We start from the raw sequence: 25495 nt of genomic DNA, 5'->3' as shown, positions 1-25495 counted from the left end.
TTTATTAACACAGCCATATCATGGAAGAGAAATTGACCAAGCTGAAACAGCACAGACAGTCTGTCCAGGTAGCTGAAACTCTCTTCATCAAGCTGACAATCAAGCCAGGCTTTATAGGAATCTTGTACAATGAGGTGAATTAAAATGGGGAAAAATACAATGTATTTGAAGATTAAGTAATCCAGTTACAATGACGATAATCGAAAAAGCAGTTATCGGAAGAATGCCCTAATTGTTGATACAATGTAGCATCCTTGCAGCATCAATGAGTTCTTGATGGGATCAAGAAATTCCAGCTCTCTTCGAGGGTAGGTGAGAATGTCTCTTTTGAAACAGTAAGGTGTTCCCATTGTTCCTGTCCTGTGAGTGAAGTATTTTGATGCCTCTCCGTCTGACTTGTCATTTTTGTGGCTTAGTATCTCTGGGTTATGAGACTGCCCTCGGGGCTTTGGGGCAACTGTGCTGACCAGGTCCAGGAAGCTTATTGTTAGTTTGTCTTAGGAAATGTATTCCCTTGTCTGCGAGTGACTATGGTCACATCTGGTTTCTCTTGTCAGCCTGTTTGGTCAACACTGAGGCATTCTGGGTGTTTCTTGTTTAGTTTGGACAGGTCTAATTTCCTGTGTTCTGTGTGGCGTGCTATAAGTAGGCAGGGTGGCAGATCTTTTCCCACACCATGCCTCCTAAATTCTCATTCAAGTGATTTATACAAGTGACAAACAAAAGTGGACCCAATTTCTATGGAACATCACTGATCACAGGACCTCCAGTCTAAATGACAACCCTCCACCGCCTCTCTCCCTACCGTCGAGCCAATTTTGTATCCAGTTGGTAAGCTATCTCTAAATCCCATGTGATCTAACTTTACTATTTCATCTGCTATGAGGAACCTTGGCAATGACTTTCCTAAACTCCAAGCAAATAATGTCTACCACTCTGCCCTCATCAATCTTTTGGATTACTTCCTCAAAAAATTCAAATCAAGTTTGAGAGACACATTTTCACTCACACAAAACCATGCTAATTATCCTTAATCATTCCTTGCCTCTCCAATTATATTTAAATCCTATCTTTCAGAATCCTCTCCAACAACTTATCCACCACTGATGTCAGACTCAGGTCTTTAGTTCCCGGGCTTCTCCTCACAGTCTTTCTTAAATAAAGACACAACATTAGCCATCCTTCAATCTTCCAGCTCTTCACCAGTGGTTATAGATAATACAAATATTTCTGTTACATTTGATCAGGTCTCAGAGATTTGTCCACCTTAATGTTTTCTAAGATCACCAACACTTTCTCTTTTGTAATATGATCTGTTTTCAAAACATCAATATTTATTTCCTAGACTCTCTTTCTTTCTCCACAGTAAACACTGATGTGAAATATCCATGTAATATCTCTCCCATCTCCTGAAGTTCAGCACAAAGTGCTTCCTAACATTTCTCCTCAACAGTCTGACCCTATTTCTCAGATAATGCCCGTAGTTCTAGAATCCCTAACCAGTGGAAATAGTTATTTTTATCTACTCTGTCTTTTCCTGTTAATATCTGAAAATCCATCAGATCACCCCTAAAACTTCTAAATTCTAGAGAAAACAGGCCTAATTCTTAAAACCTCTCCTGATAACTTAATCCTTGAAATCCAGGTATCATTCTTTTAAATATACGTTGTACTCCCTCCAAGGCCAGTATATCCTTCCTAAGGGATGGTGCTCAGATCTGCTCATAGTACACCAAAGTTTTGTATACCGGCAGCATAACTTCTGCATCCTTGTGCTCCAGTACTCTAGATATAAAGGTCAGCATTCCACTAAATTTATTGGCTTCTTTTCTGCACCTGTTTATGACATTTCAAAGAATCATTTACCTGAACCTCAAGTCTCTTTGGACATCCATCGTATTTAACTTCATACCATCAAGAAAGTACTTCAATCTGAAGAAGGGTCACTGGACCTGAAACATTAACTCTACTTTCTCTCCATGGATGCTGCCAGACCTCCTGAGTTTTCCCAGCAATGTTTGGTTTCTTTCTCAGTTCAAAATGGACAAGCTCACACTTACTTACATTAAACTCCATTTGCCACAGTTTTGACTGCTCAGTTAGTCTATTAATATCCCTTTTATGCTGTCATTTACATTATCTACAATGCCACCTAACTTTGTGTCACTAGCAAATTTGGATATAAACTTTCTATGCCATTATCCAAGTCATTAATAAATAATGTGAATAACTGAGGCCCTAACACAGATCCTTGCCCCTCAACCAGTCTCCCAGCTATGCCTGTAATTTGCCCTCCATTCTGTCAGCCTCTACCTATGTTAATAGATTCTTTCTTATGTGCGACTTGATCAAATGCCTTTTGGAAGTCCATGTAGTCCTATCCACTACGTTAGTCACCTCTTCAAAAGGTTCTGTGAGGTTTCTCAGGTATGACTTACCTGTCATGAATAAATTGTGGCTCGCCCTGATTAGCTGAACATTTTCAAAGTGTTCACTTACCCCCATCTTTCACTATAGACTCCCAACAATTTTCCAACCACAGATATTCAGCTAACTGATTTATAATCCAATGGTTTTCCTCTGTTGCCCTTCTTAAAAAGCAGAGTGATATGTGCAAATGTCTAATCCAGGGGGTGACACCTGAATCCTGAAAGATTATAATTCAGCATCTTCAGTGTGCTCCCCGACTTGCTTTAATACCATCGGGTAGAAACCATCAGGTGCTGAGGATTTGCCACTCTTAAATTCTTCACTATCGATGTTTTACTTGCATTAATTCTATTCAGTCCATGTTCTCAATGCACTACTAATATCCTCAACGCATCTGGCAAGCTATCCTCCTTTCCTACTATAAATACTGAGGCAATGTAATTATTGTTTTTCCCATAGTTATTGACAATACCCCACTTTCAGTCTTTAGTTAGCCATCATTGCTCCTGACCACCTGCTTTCTATTTATTTAACTATAACATTTCTTCTACTCACATCAATGTTCCTTTCCTAATTCCTTTTAGCAGCTCTTATAAGCTACTTTGTAGCTCTTTGTTGGTCTTTGTAACTTTCTCATTCAGCAGGATCTGTGCTGATTTTTGCATTTTTGTAAGCTTTCTTACTTTTATGCTGTCGCTTGTCTCTTTCTTGTCCCTGGCTATTTTTCCAGTGAATGAAGCTTTTCCCTTTCAGGGGTATACACTGGTTTTGTCTTGTGTTCTACACATTGTTCTTCAGTTGCTTTACCCATTAGCAGATTTTCCCTGTTTATTGTGGGCAGTCTCTGTCTCATTTCATTAAAAACCGTATTCCCTAAACCTAAAACTCAGGGAGCTAATTCATGCTTTACATTTTCAAATGTTACATTTAACTCAATTATCTTATTATTATTTAATAAATGTTCATGTATAGTTAATTATTAATTAATTCCAGCTCATTACTAAATCCAATATTCCTTGTCCCTTTGTTGCATCCAGGACATATTGCGTTGGAAACTAGCCTGGGCACACTCCAGAAATTCACTACTTTTCTGACAGGTGCTCGTCTGCTTCTCTCAATCTGTGTTAGAATTAGTATCCCCTATAAATACTACCCACACTCAGCTAATGTCTGCATTTATACAGTCTAGTGTTACTACCCGTGAGTCTGTACACAATACCTATTACAGTTTTAGATCCCTTACTGGCCCTCAGTTCTACCCATACAGTCACCATGGAATACTTTATCCTCATTATATCCTTTCACAACATTGAAGTAATTTTGTTTCTGATCAGTCAGGCTGTACCATCTCCCTGTCGTAGAGTCATAGAGGTGTACAGCATGGAAACAGACCCTACGGTCCAACCTGTCCATGCCGACCAGATATCCTAATCCAATCTAGTCCGGCATCCGGCCCATATCCCTCCAAACCCTTCCTATTCATATACCCATCCAAATGCCTCTTAAATGCTGTAATTGTACCAGCCTGCACCACTTCCTCTGGCAGCTCATTCCATACACGTACCATCCTCTGTGTGAAAAAGTTGCCCCTTAGGTCTCTTTTATATCTTTCCCCTCTCACCCTAAACCAATGCCCTCTAGTTCTGGACTCCCCGACCCTAGGGAAAAGACTTTGCCTATTTATCCTAACCATGCCCCTCATAATTTTATAAACCTCTATAAGATCACCCCTCAGCCTCCGACGCCCCAGGGAAAATACCCCAGCCTGTTCAGCCTCTCCCTGTAGCTCAAATCCTCCAACCCTGGTGATATCCTTGTAAATCTTTTCTGAACCCTTTCAAGTTTCACAACATCTTTCTGATAGGAAGGAGACCAGAATTGCACATAATATTCCAACAGTGGCCTAACCAATGTCCTGTACAGCCGCAACATAACCTCCCAACGCCTGTACTCAATACTCTGACCATTAAAGGAAAGCATACCAAACTCCAGCCAGTAAATCTTGTATCCTGGTATGTTTGCTTCCAATCCTGATCATCTTGCAGCCATATCTCAGTCATGGCTACAATATCATAATCTTCAACTTGAATTTGTGCCAGTAGCTCATTAACTTTATTCCTTACATTGTGTGCATTCAGATATAGGCTATACACTGTCACTGACCCCTTGGCAATGACACTTTATTTACCCGTTTATTAATTCTCTCTTCTGGTTTATTCAATTCACTTCTTATCGTTTTGCCGTTACCTTCACATGCCTGATGTAGCTCCCTCCACCTCAAATTTACTTGTTTAAAGTCCTTGTGACCATCCTGTTTAGTCTTGCTGCGAGGCCATTGGTCCCAGATCAGTCCAGCTGCAGGTTCCTCCTGAACAGAGTGTGCTGGAGAACCCTAGCAGCTTGTGCAGAAGGAGAAATGTTCACTACCCTTCCTGACAATCTTGGTGTAGAAACTAACTTCAGTCTTGCCATAAAACGGAGTGCTGAAAAAACCCGTCTACACGCACTGCAGACCCATTGAGTCTCTTCAGCACTTTCTGTCCCATTTAAAATGTTTAAACGTACTCCCAGTGCAGATTCAGCAATTTGGAAATGACTCAAGGTGCATCACGGGACTTTCTGAAACAAAGTTTCACATCAATCTACATATTAGGACATGATTAAATGTTTGCTGAAAGAGGGAGGAGGCTTTAAGGAAAGTTATAAAATAGGAAAAAGGTAGAAAGGAAGAGCAGTTCTGAAGGCAAAGCTGCTGATATGGAGAAGTTTTCATCAGTTATGTGAGAGTCCAAATTTACAGCTCTTCTAATACATACATTCATTAATGTTACAAAAATGAGACAGGCAGTTAAAGCAACTCAGCCTCCCTCTCCCTGTATTTGCAATACAGTAAAGTTAAGATGCTCAATGACCTAAGATGAATGCTTTTTGAAAACAGGATCATGCTTTTTGAGAATATTATTATTTTTAATTCATTCTTGTTAGCGTTACTGGCTCAGCCAGCATGTATTGCCTATCCCTAATGCCCAAAGGGTAATTAAGATTCAACAATCTTCATGTAAGTCTGAAGGTACACACAGAATAGACTAGACAAGAACTTATTTCCTCCCCTAAAGGAAATTAGTGAACCAGGTGGGCTTTTACACTAATTGACATAGTTGCCATTAGGCTAACTCTTTATTTCAGGGTTTTATTGAATTCAAATTTCACCAGCTGTCATGATTTAAACCTATGACCCCAGAACATTGACCTGAGATTCTGAATTGCTTTTCCAAGACCATTACCACAAAAATGTCACTTCTTGCATTTTTCTAAAGAAAATCCTATCAACTACTTTTCTCCTATCAGTTATAACTGTAGAAACTGTATTTGGTTGATGAATTATGTTTAATTGTTTACAGGTACCACCAGTGGATGAAATCAGAGGAGTTACAGAAGCTGACAGCCTCTGAGCCACTTACCTTGGAGCAGGAATACCAAATGCAGAGAAACTGGCAGGACGATGCTGACAGTAAGGACTCGTTACTTATACTGAAGCCATCTCAAGCTGACAAGGAGCGAGTCAGCAACATAGAGTTGTACCTCCAATCATTGAGACAGTACAATTACCAAGACACTTTGTACAGGCTGTGCTTTAAATGTGTTCATCAAGCTGATGAATATTCATGCAAGAGGACGTAAATCTATCCATTTCAGTCCCCCATAAGGTCATCATCAGGCATGTCATCACAGATTAGAGATCATCCTGTTGTTGGAGTGTGACACCCCTCAGCCTCATTCCTGACGAAGGGCTTATGCCCAAAAGATCGATTCCCTTGCTACTCAGATGCTGCCTGGCTTGCTGTGCTTTTCCAGCACCACAATCTGAACTCTGATCTCCAGCATCTGCAGTCCTCACTTACCCCTAAACCAGGAGGGTTTAGAATCTTAGTAGGCAAAATTTTTAATCTCCCACACTGTCCAGTTTTTGGAGTCATTTTTTCCACTGTGGTGTTGTATCTAATATGAACTAGTTTGGAATATCTGCATTTATGCTTAGAACCCCCTAGAATCCCATCAGTCCTGGACTAATTTGAACCTGGTTCCAGAGTAAAAAGGCCACTCTGTAACCCACTACACACATCATTCATATCAACAACAACAAATTGCATTTAATTAGTGCCTGTAATGAACATTGACGCCAAGTTATATTTGTATCACTAATGTGGACTTTTTCATTGAACCATAACTAGCAGGTCTACACTTAACAAAATGTACCAATAAATAGTGATTTCTCGAATAAAGTCCCCACCAATCAATCTTTATCAGGCAAGTGTTGCTATTTGTCAATACGATAGGAGTAAATACAAAGTTGATGTCTTAACCAAATTGTGCCAGCTGGTACAGTTCAATACTTACCAAGTGAAATTCTGCTATTCAAATTGCTGTTCACACTGTTAACAACTACGTGTTATTTCATTATTGTGATGTATTATGGTCTGAGAATTTACACTGAACCGCAGGCCAATTCTGTGCACGAGTGTGCCACCCCATCCCAAAATTTGTGGTGCAGTCTGTATTTAAAAATCTGAACAGTGACACTGTTCTTGTATTTTGGCAGAGTGTACCTTCATAGTATTGGATAAGCTGAAATGGGTGGGTGGTTTGTGCACAGAAGAGGACTGCATGGTGGGAGATGTGAATCTGTTTCTCACAGATCCTGAAGACCCCACAATCGCTGAGATTGAAATCATGATCGCAGGTAAGCTACAAGCTACACTGTCACTAAGATTCCAGTAATTCAGCATTCATACTGGGCCATAATGTGCTGTTGTAATAAGTAATGGCACCTGCTACTTGTAAGACTTGGCTTTGTCCATTTAGCATTAGTGATGCTTTTCACTCCAAGTTGTTTGAAGTGCAAACTGAAAACTGAGGGACCACACAACTGGGACATAAATAAAAATGGCAAGAAACTGTCATTTCTTTAACTGGTTAGATTGGATGATTGTGAAACTCACAGACCAAAGACTGAGAAGAAAGTTTTTTAAGATCATTCATAGGATGTGGGTATTGTTCATCTCTAGTTGTTCTGGAGAAGATGGTGCTGTGCTGCCTTCTTGAACCACTGTAGGTACACTCCCAATGCCATTGGAGAGGGAGTCCAGGATTTTGATCCAGTGACACTGAAGAAAGTGTAGGTTAGAGTGAGTGAATTCAGAAACAAATCAGGCACAGAAAGGGAAATAAAGAGGGGAAAAGGACAATTGAACCAAGGTGGAGAGATATCGAAAAGATAAAAATTAAAAGCAAGATTTTCATTTTAAAAATCCAATTAAAATTTTAATGAATCCTCCTTGCTAGTTAACTACGTGAGTTTCAGTGGCAGTAAAGAACAATTAGCATATGTTTAAGAGAATTTAGACTTAAATGTGCTTCTTAAAGTAAATGAACCTTAAGTGGTCTAAAAGCGGTTCCTTACATCACTTCTGCGTTTGAAAATAAAGATTTGCCCTTACAAACTCTTCTACCTAAATTCATGTACTCCCGGGGGTACATTTGCAAATATTAACATGTGATAGTTCTCCTGATGTATTGTGTGTGTTACTCATGGTAATGTTAATGATGCATCGTCTTCTCTAATAATATCAAATATTGTGTGTTCTCTTTCTGTCAGAGCCCAGTTATAGAGGAAAGGGGTTTGGCAAGGAAACAACGATGGTGATGATGTATTATGGTGAGGACATGCATGTTAATGTTATCGCATCCTGGGTGGTTGTTTTTTTTCTTTAATGCTATTGGTCCCTCTTTAAAATTAAAGAACTTACTGTTGCTCCATAAAGCAGCTGAGACTGTTGGGTTCTGAAAATTGACCAATTGGTTAATTATTTAAGGATCAGTACAAAAAGACGATTGACATAGTGCAGACATTCACAGCAAAATATCTGAACTTTCAGAGCACATTACCTTTTTCTGCAAAATAACTCCTTATGTGGGAGATGTATTCAGCAGAAAACTTTTCCTTATTGTTGGCATCTTTATCTTTGACAATTTTGTCCAGAACCCAGCTTGCTCTGTCTTTCTCAAAGGCACTCTCCATGTAAACTGTCCTGTTAAATCCACAGACTTGCTGTGATCTTGCTGTTTCCCGACCATGTACAAAGCTACAATTACCAAGATTCTGATCACCCATCCATCTCTCATTGTACATGTTTCCCTAGTCCTAATATATTTGACTCTAATGTACGTTACCAATGACTTCTTTACTTCCCAACTTAGTCACCACCCCTGTGACCTACATTCTTTGCTCCTTATTATCTTTATTACCCTTCAGCTAAACCATCAGCAGCACTGCACAAACATATCTGCCATCTACACTCAATTCAACATGCGAATGGGTTGATTTGGCCAGTAACAGAATGCTTACAAAGACATTGGCGAAGAAAGAGAGGTTGGAGATTGAGTGATAATTTGAGTTGCATTTGTGTAACACTTTTCACTATCTCTGGATATCTCAGAGCTTGTGGATAATAAAGTATTTTTTGAAGTGTTGTGACTATTGAAATGTGGGAAATTTAACAGTTGGTGTGCAGGCAGCAAGAACACACAAACAGTATTGTGATGATAAACAGATAATCTGTTTTTGTGATGTTGACTGAAGGATAAATATTAGCTAAACACAAGGGATACCTTTCCCACTTTTATTCGAAGTAATGCCATGCGGTCATATTTTTTTAACAGCAGTCTTAAAGTATAGAATGAGGTAAGAATAGAAAGGTCAAGAGGTGTTTGTTTAAAGAGGGAGGGTTGACAGTGGAGTTGAAGGACAGGGGATAGAATCTTAGCAGAAAAAGGCATGAACAGCATCATTTAATGTAGGATCCAGGAAAGGATGTTGGGTGGTCAGCAGTTTGGTCTTACTGGGAGAAGGAGATGGGATTCATGGGCAAGTTGAGCATGAAGGGAGCACCATTGATGACAGAAAAGAAATTAACAAATTTAGACTTAAATCTGCACCTGGGAGAGAACCATAGGGGATGTGAGGCCCGAGGGAAACAACAGAGTCAGCTAGGTATATGAACTCTATCTTGATAAAAAAGAAGTCGGAGTATGACATTTGTTCATTTTTTTTCCCCAGGAGTCACTAAACTGGGGATAAAAAAATTCCAAGCTAAAATTAACCTGGAAAATACAATCAGCATCGCCATGTTTCAGAGCTTTCACTTTGAAGAGGTAAGACACCTTATTCTTGTAACTTTCCACTCCAGCGCCAGTAATATCACAATTTGACAGGTTATTCCTGCTGTACCTGACTGTCAGATCTATATGAATGCACCAGTGTCAGATGACATGTTGTTAACCACAGTTTATAGAAATAGGAGTCACCATTTTTAGCCCTTAAACCTGCTCCACTATTCACTCAGATGTCAGCTTCTCTGTGAACCACCTTTCACCTACCTGTCCTAGCCCATCTTTATTACCTTTTGTTAATGAAAATTTACCCACCTCAATTTTAAAATCTACAATTAATTGACTTTGACCATCCTTTGTGTGTAAAATATTTTTTATTTTCACTACTGAAATATCTGATTCTACAGCCCCTATTGTGCAATCAAACAGCATAATCTTGTTTCTGCTAAGTGACTAGAATCGGAATGACATCGATTTAGGTTGAATTTTGCTTTCCAGTTATCTGCAGTTTTCAACCCATCTCTCCCAAAGGTGTTGGTCTTTGCCCGATATCTGTACGTAGATTTATCCAGCTTTCCAGTGTGTTTGTTTCAATGAATAGAATGTGGACATAGAGTCTGGCAGGTTATTGGGACTGTTGTTAGGTTCAGGGTAGAAGCTAAATCTTTCTAGACCCATCCACACATTGTTTTCCGGTGGAGCGGTGACTGAGAGTAGAAACTGCAATTGGATACCTTTCTGCAGCCTCCTCACAAGCCATGGGTTGAGTGTAGCACTCCAACTCCAGCTCAAGCTAGAGACCAGGTATCTCAGTAAGACCATGGGTGCACTGCCCATTTCACACTCCCTGGGTAACAGCAGACCTGTGCTATACCAGTCCCGGGAGTTCCACTCTGTATCCAAGCAGTACATCATCTACCCTGGATGCGCTCAGTGAGTGTAAAGGCAGCTTTACTTGCTGTAGATAGCACATGCTCAGAGAGTTCAGAAATGGAAACTGCTCTCATTTCAGTAATGATATTTATTATTTAAACAACACAAAGATTAAAAGCATAAAATTTATTCTGATGCTTGTCCAAGACCTTTCGATTGGGATTTGTTATCAGGACAAAGGGAGTTGGATTGACGGAGCACTCCCCCACCTCAACAACTGTGCAGTTCAACTGTGCTCCCCACACTGCATCCTTCATATTGTGCTGGGTTTCATCTTAATTATCCTAACATTGTTTTGTTTTCTGATATTTTGAGGTTTCTGTCAGTGATGTCTTTCAAGAAGTAACACTCGGTTTAACTGTGGACAGCTACAGGAAAAAGTGGCTCCTTGAGCAAACGAGTCACATTGAGGAGAAGCAGTATAGTTAACAACTGGAGGAGCCATTGGGAGACTCAGCAGCCCACTGACTGAGAGGAATCTTACAGCATGGAATGACTATCTAAAAAAATCTATTCTTGCTGTTCAAAGCATATAATGTTGAAACATGGCTGGGATAAATGCAATTGTTCCAGCATCATAAAATCAATAAAACCTGTTATTCCCTGCTGAATCACAGGTACTCTCCATGTTAAATGGAATACAAAAAGGACTTTTGTGCAGTTCCCCTGCCTTGGTTTTGTGAATATTGGTTAACCACATTATGCTACATAGATCAGGGAGATTGGAGCTTTGATCAGGGGCAGTGTAGGGTGTTACATTGAACCAATGTTCACCCTCTGGTTCACTCTCCATTGGAACTGTATTACAATGTACACAGCTCAATCGAAAAGATGAATGGCCTGTTACCATGGTTCTGGAAAGCCCTTGGCATCTGAGGCTGTAAACGTGTATTCATCTATATGGTGGTGAGTGCAGGAAAGTACAGTGTTTTTATTTCTATGCTAAGATCCACAGCTATATGACAGGATGTTCCACCCATTTTATTTACACAGATAGCTGGGAGGACACTGCCCAGTAAATCTGTTTCTGTGAGAACTGAAGTACAATGTGGGAGAGTTTGAAGCAGAGGGCAGTTTTTTTTTCAGCAGCCAGTTCAAGTTTAATCACAATAAATTCATTACTTTTAAACTTAATTTTGTAATGATATATTCACCTATTAGGTTGTCTGTGCTGACACAACTGAAAGGTTTCCATTTATTGCCTGGTTACTGCCCTCAACAACGGCTTTTGACTCGGCACAAAGAGAAAAAAGAGTCAAATCTGTAGCAACTAACAAAAACTAACTTTATTGGTTTAGTTAAATCAGACATACAATTCACATATTTTGGTTACGAAAGGGTTAAAAGCATGCGTGCAATTCATACAAAGCTAAAATCTATGATCGCAACCACTAGGTTTCTCAGACTTTCTCTGAACAATGAACAAAAATAAAGGCTAATACCCGAGAATAGGAGTTCATGCTGACCAGGCGATCCATCTGTTCTCTGGTGTAATCTCCATGCTTTCATGGATGGAGTCCTCAACTTTGGTGAAGGTTAAACTCTGGAGTTTTTGCTGCTGGCACGCCTAAAATCCTTCATTGTTTTTTCTTTCTCCTTATCATTCAGAACAGTGGTGTCTTTTCCTCATTGGCTCTGGCTCATTTAGCTCTTTTTGTTTTTGGCTCTGGCCCAAGGACACCAGTAGCATTTCCTAAATATCTTCCACAAAATAAGGATTTGTACCTTATGTCACTTCCCTTGTTTTCCTCTGAGCTGACCCGGTTCAAACTGATTCCAGCCAGCCAGCACAAGACAGTGACTAGGGCTCAGGTCATTTGAATTCACAAGCTGTTTTTAGGTGTGAGCAACCCCTGGCCAACACATTGCACCTGCCCAAATCGTGCATGATGTTGTTCCATCATGGTGTGTTTACATCACTACAATCTCATCACGTCTGTACGAAATGCACAAATGCAGTAAGACTACTAGTAAAGCAGTTATGTCATTCATCATGGTGTGATTACCTTACGAGGAATATACGTATATCGGAGATTGATGATGACACAGATGTCACCAAAACACATTGTGCCACAATGCTATTATAGCTGCTCATGTAGAGGATGAAAGTCTTAGTAATCCAAATGAAAACAGATGCTATGCATGTGCAAAATTTGAAAATCATTCGAAAGTAGAGAATTTTATAACTTTGTATGCACAAAGTTAAAAAAAGCACGGGTAAATGAGACAGTAATTGAAATTCATGACGAGCGCAATTTCAAGGCTCTTGCTACATGTGAACACTAGAATTCATTTTATTTGTCACATTCATGCTTCTGATTGTGACCTTATTTATTCCCAGACACATACCTCCCAACTAAATAATCATCACCATAAAACATAGGACAAGGAGATCATTTAGCCAATTGACTCTGCCTTACCATTCAGTGAGATTGTGGTTGATCTAATAATCCTCAACACCACTTTCCTGTCTTTTCCCCATAACCCTCAATTTTCCCCATAGCCCTCGATTTGCTCACTGATTTAAAATTCTGTGTATCTCAGCTTGAATATACTTAATCACCTAGTGTATACAGCTCTCTGTGCAAATTAATTCCACAGATTTGCTACCCTCTGAGAGAAGAAATTCCTCACCTCTGCCTGAAATGTGTGACACCTTCTGAGATTTTGGCCCTCCGGTCCTAGACACCCACGAGGGAAAACAATCTCTCTCAATCTACCCTGTCAAGCTTCTGAAGAATATTGTATGTTTCCGTAAGATCACCTCGTTCTGTTAAGAAAATCTCTCCGTGCCCAGAATCAACCTAGTTAACTTCAGTACACTGCTTGTAATGTCAGTATACCTTTCTTTTAATAAGAGGATCAAAACTGTTCTCAATATTCCAGCTGTGGTCAGATTAATGTTTTGTGTAGTTTTAACAAGTTTTCTGTACTTTTACACACCATTCACTTTGAAATAAAGATGAACATTCTATTTGCCTTCCTTATCACCTGCTAAGAAGGGGTTTTGTGAATTGTGCACAAGGCTCACAAATCCCTCTGTTGTATAATATTCTGTTCTTCCGGTGAAAGAGCAGAACCTCACATTTACCAACATTATATTAACCTGCCAGGTTTTTGCCCATTCATCCAACAGTCTATCTCTCTGTCGACACTTTGTTATCCTCACAACTTGCCTTTCTGTCTATTTTTGTGACATCCGTAAACTTGGCGATATATTAACTTTGGTCATCTGAATCATTGATATATATTGTAAATAATTGTGGCCCCAGCACTAGTTACAGTTTGCCATTCTGAAAATGCCTCCTTTATCCCAACTCTGATTTTGTTTAATTAGCCAATCATGCATCCATGCTAATACTAAGTAGTTATATGTACCCTATCAAATTCCTTTTGGAAATCCAAATATATTATGTCTGCTGCTTCTCCTTGATATATCCTGCTTGTTACCCTCTCAAAGAACTACTCATTTGTCAGGCATGATCTCCACCCCATGAAGCCATACTGACTCTCCTTGATTATGTGTTTCTAAATATTCTATTATTACTTTTGTTTAGAATACTCACGTTTTCACAATGACAGCTGATAAGCTAATGGGTCTCCAGTTATATTTTTGTCTCTCATTTTTTGAATAAAGTCTTTATATTGGCAGTTTTTCAATCCTCTGAGACATTTCTAGAATTTAAGGATTCTTTGAAGATTACTAATAATGTACCTACTATTTCTATAGCTACTACTTTTAGTATCCTCAGATGCATCCCATTTGATTCAGGGGGCTTAACATTCTTTTGCTCCATTAAGTTTTCCTTGTACTTTGTCTCGAATGATAGTTATTGTGTTTATTTCCACCACCAATTTAGTCCCTTGATTATTTAGCATATTTTGGAAACAAATAATGACTTCCACTGTGAAGACTGATGCACAGAAAGTATTTGACTTTTTTTGCCATTTTCTGGTTCTAAGTTATATTTTCCCTTGCCTCTATCTCCAAGGGACCTGTGTTCACTTTAATTTCTCTCTTCTTTTATATATGTAAAAAAGCTCTTACTGTCAATTTTATGTTACCTGCTAGCCCTGACAGCTTATTTTCCCCCTCTTTAATTTTTTTTGGTCGTCTATGGGTGACTTTTAAACCTTTCTCAATCCTCCGATTTATCACTGATCTTTGCCAAATTGTATGTTTCTTTTTAATTTTAATTTGATACAATCCTGGTTAATCACAATTGGTTTCTCCCCTTCCTAGAATCCTTCCTCACTGGAATATATTAGAAATATGATTAGAAGTAAGAAATACCAAGAGAAAGAAATCCCTGGTGGGAATAATCTATCGATCCCCAAATAACAGTTCTGCAATGGGGCAGGCAAAATCACGGGCTTGTAAGTAAGGTATGTCAATAACGTATGATTTTAAATGGATGTAGATTGGATTATAACTTTGGGGGAAGAGTTCATTGAAAGTATTAGATATTGTTTTCTTGGAGCAATATATTGGTGAGCCAACCAGGGAGCAGGCTATTTTGGATTTGGTATTGTAAGAGTTAATGATCTTATGATTTTATTGTAAAGGCAAGTATGATTATAACATGCTAGAATTTCAAATTCAGCTGGAGGGTGAGAAGCTGGAGTCTCCCACTAGCATTCTGGAGTTAAACAAAATTACATCGGCATGCGTATAGATCCTAGTGGACTGGAGAAGATGACTGAAAGTTAGGACAGTTGATGAGTAGTGGCAGATATTCAATTCTTCCCAATGAAAATATATTTGAGAGGAAGAACGATTACAAGGTGGGGGTGGGGGGCGGGTGGCTTAGCAAGGAAATTAAAGATAACATAAAGACAAAACAAAGGATACAATATTGCAAAAGCCAGTGGCAGGATGGAAGATGGCAAACTTAAAAATCAACAAGAAGTTTGCTAAAAACACCAACAAAGCCCCTTACCGTACCAATCTAGTCTGATCTCCAAATCTAAACAGACTCGGGCCTGGTTAGTAATTGGGTGGAAGGCCACCTGGGAATAGTAAGTGAAGGAGGCTTTTGGAGCTGTTTTGGTCCAGTAGTAGTGTCCCTGCCTTTGAGCCAGAAAGCAAAGTTTCAAGTCCCACTTGCCCCAAATTTCTGTAATAACATAACTGAACAGATTGATTAGAAAGCATCTCTACTCTCAAAATGACATTGCAGTGTTGTTTCTTTAATGGGCCCTCTTGTGGTGCAGTGGTCCCCTGGACTAGGAGGCTCGCGTTCAAGTCTCACCTGCTCCAGAGGTGTATAATAATATCTCTGAACACTAAAAATAGATTAAATTTTAGAAAATAAAAAGAGCAAGGTAAATTATGAAAGAAAACTATCAAAGGTGGATAGCAAAAGCTTCTATAAGTATATAAAAGGGAAGGGAGTAGCTAAAGTGGATGACACTTGGGAGTTAATAGTGGGAATACAGATTTGGTGGAGACAGTAAGTCAATATTTTGTTTCAGTGTTCATTGTGAACAACACTAGCACCATCCTATTGTAACAGGCAATGTAGAGGTTAGAGAAACAGAGGAACATGGAACACTCATCATCTCAAGGGAAGTGGAGCAAACTATTGGGATTGAAGGCAAACAAGTCCCCAGGATCTAATGGACTAGGCTCTTTAAAAGAAATGACAGCAGAGATAGTGGAATCACTGGTTATCACATTCCAAAATACCCTGGATATGGGAAGGTTCCACTGGATTGAGAAAATGCTTGTATGCCTTTATTCAAAAAGGGAGGAGAAAAAAAAGTAGGAAACTAGGCCAGTTAGTTTACCATCTGTCATTGGAAAATTGTAAGAATCTTTTGTTAAGGAAGTACTAACAGGACATTTGGAAAACCAAATCAGAATCAGCATGGTTTTATGAAGGGTAAGACGTGTTTGACTAATTTGTGAGATCCCTTTGAAGGTGGAACAAGCAAAGTGGATGATGGGAAAATTGAAGAACTGCAGATGCTTGAAAACAGAAACACAAGCAGAAATTGCTGGAAAAAATCAGCAACTCTGGTAGCATCCATGCAGAAAAAGCAGAGTTAACATTTCAGGTCCAGTGACCCTACTTCAGAACTGATGGTAGCTAGGAACAGGTTAGGAAAATGCTGAAGATTGGGTGGGGAGAGGTAGGAGAAGTAAATGATAGGTGGTGATGGATCCAGGAACGAGAACAACGGTTTGGCAGACAAAGGAATGAGGTGAAGGTCAGCCTGGGAGAAAGAGTAGCTGCTAACGTGATTTGGTGCATGCAGAATGAGGTAAGGGTATGAGAAAAGGTACACGGGGCCCTAAAATTATTCAACTTTATCTTAAGTCCCAAAGATTGCATGGTTCCCAAGTGGAAAATGAGATGCTGTTCTTTCAGCTTGCACTGAGCTTCACTGGAGCACTGTGGAAAAACTGAGACAAAGGTGTTATCTAGGAAATGGGGTGGTGTGTTGAAGTGGCAGGTAACAAGAAGCTCAGGCTCATTTTTGTGGAGAGAACATGGGTGTTCTGCAAAGTGGTCACTCAGTCTGCCCAGTGTACAGCAGATCACATTGTGAGCAGTGAATACAGTAGACTAGATTGAGTGAAGTGCAGATATATTGTTGCTTCACCTGGAAGATGCAGCTGGGGCCTTGGGAGGAAATAAACAGGCCCATGCTACACCTTCTACCGTTGCATAGGAAGGTACCATAGAGGTGTAAGGAGGTCTTGGGAGTAAAGGGGGATGGAAGAGGAGGGGAATATGCATCTGGTGGTGGCATCCTGTTGGACGTGGAGATAATGGTGGCTAATGATCTTTTAGATGAGGATGCTGGTCAGGTGGTAAGTGAGAGCCAGGTAGACCCTGTTACCGTTGTTGGAGGGAAGAGAAGGGAGGAGGACCGAATTGTGGGAGATGGGTCAGACCCAACTGAGGGCCCTATCAATCACGGTGCTACGGAATCCTCGGTTGAGGAAGATGGGCATTTCAGAGGATAATGGGGATCCTGTAGATGTAGTACATGTAGGTTTCCAGAAGGCATTTGATGTGGTGAGAGACGAAAGGTTAATACACAAGGAGCGATCACATGGGCTTGGGTAATTTATTAGCTTGGATAGAGGATTGGCTAACCAACAGAATGCAAAGAGGTGGTATAAAACAGATCTTTTTCTGGTTGGCAAGATGTAACCAGTTGGGTGCCACAGGGCTTGGTCCTCAGGTCCCATTTATTTACAATCTCTATTAATAACTTGGATGCAGAGATAGAAGGTACACGAGCTAAATTTACAGATGACACCAAAATAAGTGGGATAGTAAGTTGCAATAAAGAAATAAATTAACAAATGATCATGGATAGGTTAGGCGAATAGGCCATAACTTAGTATATAGAGCTGTTAATATTGACTCCTGGAACAGCAATAACCTTAACAGTATGGGATATAAATAATTAATTACATACATTTGAGAATTAGCCACTATTTACACACACATTGGCTTGCTCTCAAGCCTCTGGTGGTAGCCTTAGGTAGCATAGTGGCTCAGTGGTAGGCAGCACCAGGCACCTGGGTTCAATTCCACCTTCAGGTGATCGTGTGGAGTTTGAATATTCTCCCCATGTCTTTCTGGTGCTCTGGTTTCCTCCCACGGTTGAAAGATGTGCAGATCGGGTGGACTGGCCATGCTAAATTTTCCCCTAGTGACCAGGAGTATGTATGTTAGCTGGATTAGCCATGGGAAATTTGGATAGGGTGGGGAATGGTTTTGGGTGGACACTCTTCAGAGGGTTGGTGCAGACTCAATGGGCCGATCTACACTGTAGGGATTCTAAAGAGTGAATTTCATCTCACACAACAACTTATACAGTCCCGGATCATTGCTTTCTTGGCTTCTGCTGAAGGAGCATAGAGTCCATAGTTAGTTTCTGGACAGATTCCTTTTTCCAGTGGATGACTTTAATGATGAGGACAGTGAGGTGGATCAAAGTAAACAGGATGAACAGCACAGCCAGGTGTGATAGGACATGTACCCAAGGGTGTATCTGCATGTTTGAGCCATAGTCCCAGACAGCATCCCACCTGATACCCTTTTAAATTTGTTCAGTCTGCTGACAGTAGCAAACAGTAAAAACTTATTGCACATTTGTTGACTGATTCCAGTCAACATGCTGTCATCTTTCTGGTAGGCGTTCATTGCCAGTGTTGCAGTTCTCCCAATATACCTTAAAGATTGTCAGAGTTTGTCACTGATATTCCTCCTGTGGATGTCCTTGAGCTTGATTAGGCTGACCCTGGCTGGAGTGTGTGGCCTAATACAAGAGGTGGTGTTCTGGAGGTTCTGTACTGGTGGTGTTTTAGGGAAGTTGTGATGCAGTGTTCTCCCTTCCCCCAAACTCTACCCTGGTGATATCTGAGTTCAGGGTCCAGACCTCTACAGTACAATTTAGAATGGTGTTTTTCCGAACACATTCATTTGGGTAGAGGCACGTAATTACTTGTTTTGTCTGCGACATAGAGTCATAGAGATCTACAGCATGGAAACAGACCCTTCAGTCCAACCCATGCTGACCAGATATCACAACCCAATCTAGTCCCACCTGTCAGCACCCGGCCCATATCCCTCCAAACCCTCCCTATTCATATACCCATCCAGATGCCTTTTAAATGCTGCAATTGTGCCAGCCTCCCCCACTTCCTCTGGCAGCTCATTCCATACAAGATCCACCCTCTGTGTAAAAAAGTTGCCCCTTAGGTCTCTTTTACATCTTTCCCCTCTCACCCTAAAGCTATACCCTCTAGTTCTGGACTCCCCAACCCCAGGGAAAAGACTTTGTCTATTTATCCTATTCATTCCCCTCATAATTTTGTAAACCTCTATAAGGTCACCCCTCTGCCTCCGACGCTCCAGGGAAAACAGCCCCAGCCTGTTCAGCCTCTCCCTATAGCTCAGATCCTCCAACCCTGGCAACATCCTTGTAAATCTTTTCTGAACCCTTTCAAGTTTCACAACATCTTTCCGATAGGAAGGAGACCAGAATTGCACACAATATTCCAACAGTGGCCTAACCAATGTCCTGTACAGCCGCAACATGACCTCCCAACTCCTGTACTCAATACTCTGACCAATAAAGGAAAACATACCAAACGCCTTCTTCACTATCCTATCTACCTGCGACTCCACTTTCAAGGAGCTATGAACCTGCACTCCAAGGTCTCTGTATTCAGCAACACTCCCTCAGACCTTACCATTAACTGTATAAGTCCTGCTAAGATTTGCTTTCCCAAAATGCAGCACCTCGCATTTATCTGAATTAAACTCCATCTGCCACTTCACAGCCCATTGGCCCATCTGATCAAGATGTGCTACCTATGAGTCTTTCCTCTTTCTCAACAGTGTATGGAAAGGTATTGTCAGATTCAAATCACTTCCCTCTTGAATAATGTGACATTATCAATTTTTGAAGACTTATAACCCATTTTGATTTGGCACTATGATCGGATTAACAATACCATCCCCACAGCCATTGCATTGTTAAACCAGACCTTGGTCTGTTTCCATAATTGACTATTTGAAATATTGGGGTGTCTCTTCCAATGGAACACGTGCTCTATCTGCTCGGCACTGAACCAAGACAGGAATTGGCCTGGCTTAGCCTGCTTGAAGATTTTCCTAAACCGTTCGATCATCCACAGGCCAGAGATGCTGCACAGGCTCTTATTCTGGTGCCTACTGTCATCATCTGTTTTTCTGCAGGTGATCTCCTGGCTTGTCCTTCTAGCACTGTTATCAGGTATTGCTCTGCCTGATTTTCTTTTATACCCACCTCAGCATCTTGCCAACTCTCCAGATTAAGTTTATCAAAGGTCTGTTTCACTTGCTAAGCTAAATATCTAAATTAGCTAAATCAAGGGTATTGACTGTGGACATTCCTCCTCCATAAGCTATTACCAACTTATTCAATGTATCTCTTTTACTATGCCCTGCTGGCCTAGGTCTGGCTTCCCGTGTCAATCCCTCTAATAGCTGATGGCTCAAATGCAAAGTATAATTGCTGGAGTTGGGAAGGGCACCACTCTGGCAGCATTGTTACAGAGATATCTAACAGCACCGGTGACAATCTGTGGTGCATGGGTTTTGCCCGTGTGTTTTAAAACCACCATATTTTGTGGTCCTGGGACAGCCCTTTGATCAATGTGTATGGGTGCACTTCTGGCTGGTTTAAGCCCATTTGTAATTTCTACAGTACATCACCTCAGCCCCCAGCACCAGCACCACCCCATGACCTTCTCATTGTTGCCCAATTCTAGCCCTTTCTCGGACTGGTAGCCAAACATCCCATTTCTTACCGGGGTGTCTGTGCTCAGGTTGTAACAATCTGAGCTCCAATTGTCTCCCTATACGCAACTTGTTGGTTGTTCCTCATATAAGTTTAGATACCTCCCCATCCATCTCCACTTGAGGAGAATTTTTTTCTAACTCTGTTTGGCCTTGGCCTGCGCTCGGCTAAACTCTTTACAAAATATGCCTTTATTGAAGTGTGTCTGTGTGTGTATATAAAACGAGGATGCAATTACGAGAAATGGCCAAAATATGACAATGGCCCAAAAGGCGAAACTGTTGATGGTGGCTATCTATCACTCTCTATAGTGCTGTAGCCCTGTATGACCAGATGGACTGGCTTACTAAGGCTACAATGGGAGCACAGGTCTATGACGATCTTCTCTGACCAGGATTGAATGGTAGAACACCATGGCTGGGTGTCATTGAAGTGTGTGTGTGTGTGTGTGGTGGGATGGTTCTGGCTGCTGGGACTTGCTCCTCAATCACATCTCAGTATCAGTGTTGGAATAAGCGCCTTCATAAAGGGGTTCTCTCTTTCTCTTTGAGCTAGAGCACCACCTAGGAGATTTTCTTGGGTGGAATGTTTCTGAGCATCTCCTTCACTTCAGGACTGCTGCGTGCCAAGGTCTTCCTCTTCTGGCCTCAAGAGGGACAGTGCCCACAGCTGGTCCAGAATCCAGGCCTGAATTCAGATCTGGAATTCGGTTTGGGTCTGGATCAAGGTTCAGGTTACGGTTTGCTTCCCTAAATTCCCTAGAAGCAGGTGGAGTTATAGAGTCATTCAGCATGGAGACAGACCCTTTGGTCCAACTAGTCCACACCGATTGTGTTCTCAAACTAAACTAGTCTCACTTGCCTGCATTTGACTCATATCCATTCAAAAGTTTCTATTCATGTACCTGTCCAAATGTCTTTTAAACACTGTAACTGCACCTGCATCTACCACTTCATCTGGCAATTCATTCCACATACAAAGCACTCGATGTGTGAAAAAGTTGCCCCTTATGTCCTTTTTAATTCTTCTCCTCTCACCTTAAAAATATGTCCCCTAATTTTGAACTCCTGTACCTTTGGGAAAAGACCTTTGCTATTTACCCTATCCATGCCCCTCATGATTTTATAAAACCCTATAACGCCATTCCTTAACCTCTAGTGAAAACAGTCCAGCCTCTCCTTATAACTCAAACCCTCCATTCCTGGCAACATCCTGGTAATTTTTTTTCTAAATCCTCTTCAGTTTAATAATATCCTTCCAATAACAGGGCAACCAGAACTGTACGCAGTACTCCAGAAGAGGCCTCACCAACATCCTGTATGACCTCAGCATGACATCCCAGCACTTATATTCAATGGTCTGAGCAATGAAGTTAAGTGTGATTAGAACCTTCTTAACCACTCTGTCTACCTGTTACACAAATTTCAAAGAATTATGTACCTTAACCCTTCGGTCTCTCTGTCTACCACACTTCCCATGGCCCTAGCGTTAATTGTGTTAGCACTGCCCTTGTTTGTTTTACCAAAATTCAATACCTTGCAGTTATCTAAATTAAACTTCATCTGCCACTCCTCAGCCCGTTCACCCAATTGATATTTTTGTAATATAAGGTAATCTTCACTTGGTGGCTGTTGTCTTGCACTCTCTAGGTCTTTGACTGATTCATATGGTATCACCTAGCTTTCCCTGTATTCAGTAAAATTCTGTACACAGACGAGTTGGCCTTGTCTGCCACTGAGTGGGGACCTGAAAATCCAGGGAACAGGATGTTCCTGGCTAGAAAATGTGTAATATTGTCTGCTGCCCTACCTCACTCTCTTGCAGGACCACCTTCCCACCACAGTAAGTCTGCTTTGTCCTTTGTGCCATTTTGAAGGCTGCTGCTTAGTGTACATCCCATATACTTTATAATGGCAGCAGACTTCGACCTTGGGCTGTGTCAAGTCCATATTATTAAGGGTTCAATATCTCTTATGGTGTGTCCAGTCAGTGGATGAATCCAGTTGAACTGGAGGATGAGTTCCTTATGAACATGAGGACGAAGGGTGAAGCTACATTCCATATCAAGTTGTTTTGCTGGATGACCTTTCAAGCCTCCTTTTGAGGGTGTGATTCATCCTCTCTACAATCCCACTGGAGTGAGGATGGTGGGTGATGTGGAACTTTTGGCTGACGCCAAATATATTCACCACTGTGTACATTACCTGGGCTGAAGATGAGTGATTGAAGATGTCAGCTGCAACTTTAGCAGCATTCATTAGGGTGAGGAACGCCTCTAGCCATTTGTTAATAATGTCCACAATGACCAGGATATACTCATCCCCCCCTTACAGGGCGGTAGGGGTGGATATAGGTCAGTACAAGGTTCTGCTACTGGCCTAGTGTATTGTAGCCCTCCGTGATTGGCATGGTAGTCTGAATTATCCTGGCTACAGATAATACAATTCTCGACATAATGTTTTATTTCTTTTCCTAATACAATCCCTTATTTCTGACAGCTGTTACTTCTGTCCCTTGATGACCCTGGACATTATGACATTGATATATCACTTGATTTCAGTCCTCGATGGCGACCACATACTGTCCACCTTTAAGAACACTTCTGCCCTCAGTACTTAACCTGTCCTCCCACTTGCTGGGGCTTATTCCCCCCTGTACTTGCTTTAACCTGGCATCACTGCACTGAGCCTGTAGCAAATCTTCAACCTTGGTTTGTCTCACAGGGGGCTGCCATGGTTCTCCTTAGCCAGTTCATCTGCCCTTAAGTTCCCAGTTGGGGAGGTTCTGTGGTGGACTCTAACCTTAATCATGCCCTATCCGAAACTGAAATAGATATCTCACAAACTAGTCAGGCAACAGACTGATCTAGTCAAACTCATGGAATCACACCTTTAAACACCCTGACAACACCATCACCATCCCTGGATGTGTCTTGTCAGTAAGGAGGATGTTGTCCTGGGACTCACCAACATTGATTCCAGACCCAATAAAGTCTCATGGCAGCCAGAGGGGACATGGAGTGGACCGAGAGCCGGAAGGGATCGACAGGCAGGCTGCATTTGAGTGGCCAGAAGATGGGAGGGATGGGTGGTTTACTGGGTTGCCAGGGGGTTTGTGTTATATGCACCATTTTATTATTTGGTTTATTGACTGTATGTGATTGCATTCCCTGTTTCCTTTTTGATGATGACTTTTTTTTTTAGAAATGTGGGATTCAGGGTTTGGCCTTGTACAGGAGGTTTAGGGGTCTGGCTTTGCCACCCCTTTCCCCTGCAAATTGCTGTTTCTTGTAAACGGTTATTCATGTGAACTGTTTGTAATCTGTACTGGTTAATAAAGTCTCATGGCATCAGATTGGGCAAGGAAACCTCCTGCTTATACATAACGCCCAAACCTTTGGCTGAAGAATCAGTACTCCTCCATGGTGAACAATGTTTGAAGAAAATACTGAGGATGAAAAAGGTTCAAAATGTACACTGTGTGAGGGACTTCAATGACCACCAAGAGGGGTTCAGCTGCACTGGTGGTCTGTAATTCCCTGGGTTATCCCTATTCCCTTTCTTGAACAAGGGAATAGCATTTGCCACCCTCCAATCATCTGGTACTACTCAAGTGGAAAATGGGAATGCAAAAATCATTGCCAAAGACGCAGCAATCTCGTCCGTTGCTTCCCACTTGGGTACATCCCGTCTGTGAGAAAGTGAGGACTGCATATACTGGAGAGTCAGAGTCAGAATGTGTGGCGCTGCTGTACTTTTATATCCCAACTGGCCCAGGGGACTTACCTATCCTCGTGTTTTTCAAACTTTCCAGCACATCCTCCTCCTTCACATCAACCTTTTTGAGCATATCAGCTTGTTTCAGGCTGTCCTCATAAACGACAAGGTCCTTCTCAGGAGTGAATACGGAAACAAAGTATTCATTAAGGACCTCCTTAACTCCTCCGATTCCAGGCACACGTTCCCTGCACTGTCCCTGATCAGCCCTACCCTCACTCTGGCCATCCTTTTGTTCCTCACCTAAGTGTAGAATACCTTGGGGATTTCCTTAATCCTACCTGCTAAAGCTTTTCATGCCCCCTTTTAGCTCTCGTAAGTTTCTTCAGTTTCTTCCTGGCTACCTTGTAACCCTCTAGAGCCCTGTCTGATCCTTGCTTCCTCAACCTTAAGTAAGCTTCTTTCTTCCTCACATCTCTTGCCATCCAAGGCTCCCTATCTTGTCTCAGTGGGACGAACCTATCCAGTACTCACAGCAAGTGCTCCCTAAACAACCTCCTAATTTCTGTCATACATTCCCCTGAGGCTATTTGCTCCCAATTTATGCTCCACAGTTCCAGCCTAATAGCATTGTAATTCCCCTCTCCCAATTAAATACTTTTCCATACCATCTGCTCCTATCCCTCTCCATGACGATAGTAAAGGTCAGGGAGTTGTGATCACGATCATTGGAATGCTCTCCCACCGAGAGATCTGACACCTGACCGCGGGGCATAGAGATGTACAGCATGGAAACAGACCCTTCGGTCCAACCTGTCCATGCCGACCAGATATCCCAACCCAATCTAGTCCCACCTGCCAGCACCCGGCCCATATCCCTCCAAACCCTTCCTATTCATATACGCATCCAAATGCCTCTTAAATGGTGCAATTGT

General features: G+C 41.3%; 1 protein-coding gene across 5 annotated transcripts in view; it reads left to right on the top strand.

Annotated features, from left to right (window-relative positions):
• The window catches only part of nat9 (N-acetyltransferase 9), a 36301-nt gene that overhangs the window by 3233 nt on the left and 7573 nt on the right, over positions 1–25495 (top strand). The window contains exons 2-6 of one of the 5 annotated variants that reach the window (XM_072558173.1): positions 5832–5941; positions 7031–7171; positions 8087–8146; positions 9548–9642; positions 14777–14919. In XM_072558173.1, coding sequence (XP_072414274.1) covers positions 5832–5941; positions 7031–7171; positions 8087–8146; positions 9548–9642; positions 14777–14875 — 505 coding nt within the window. In that variant the 3' untranslated portion in view covers positions 14876–14919. Of the gene's footprint in view, positions 1–5831; positions 5942–7030; positions 7172–8086; positions 8147–9547; positions 9643–10848; positions 13521–14776; positions 24197–25495 lie in introns of those variants that run through there. The other 4 variants (XM_072558175.1, XM_072558176.1, XM_072558172.1 and 1 more) reach the window with 4 other exon arrangements.

Source organism: Chiloscyllium punctatum, chromosome 39 (genome assembly GCF_047496795.1).
Source record: "Chiloscyllium punctatum isolate Juve2018m chromosome 39, sChiPun1.3, whole genome shotgun sequence".
Lineage (NCBI taxonomy): Eukaryota > Metazoa > Chordata > Chondrichthyes > Orectolobiformes > Hemiscylliidae > Chiloscyllium > Chiloscyllium punctatum.
This window is presented reverse-complemented; position numbering and strand designations above follow the sequence as displayed.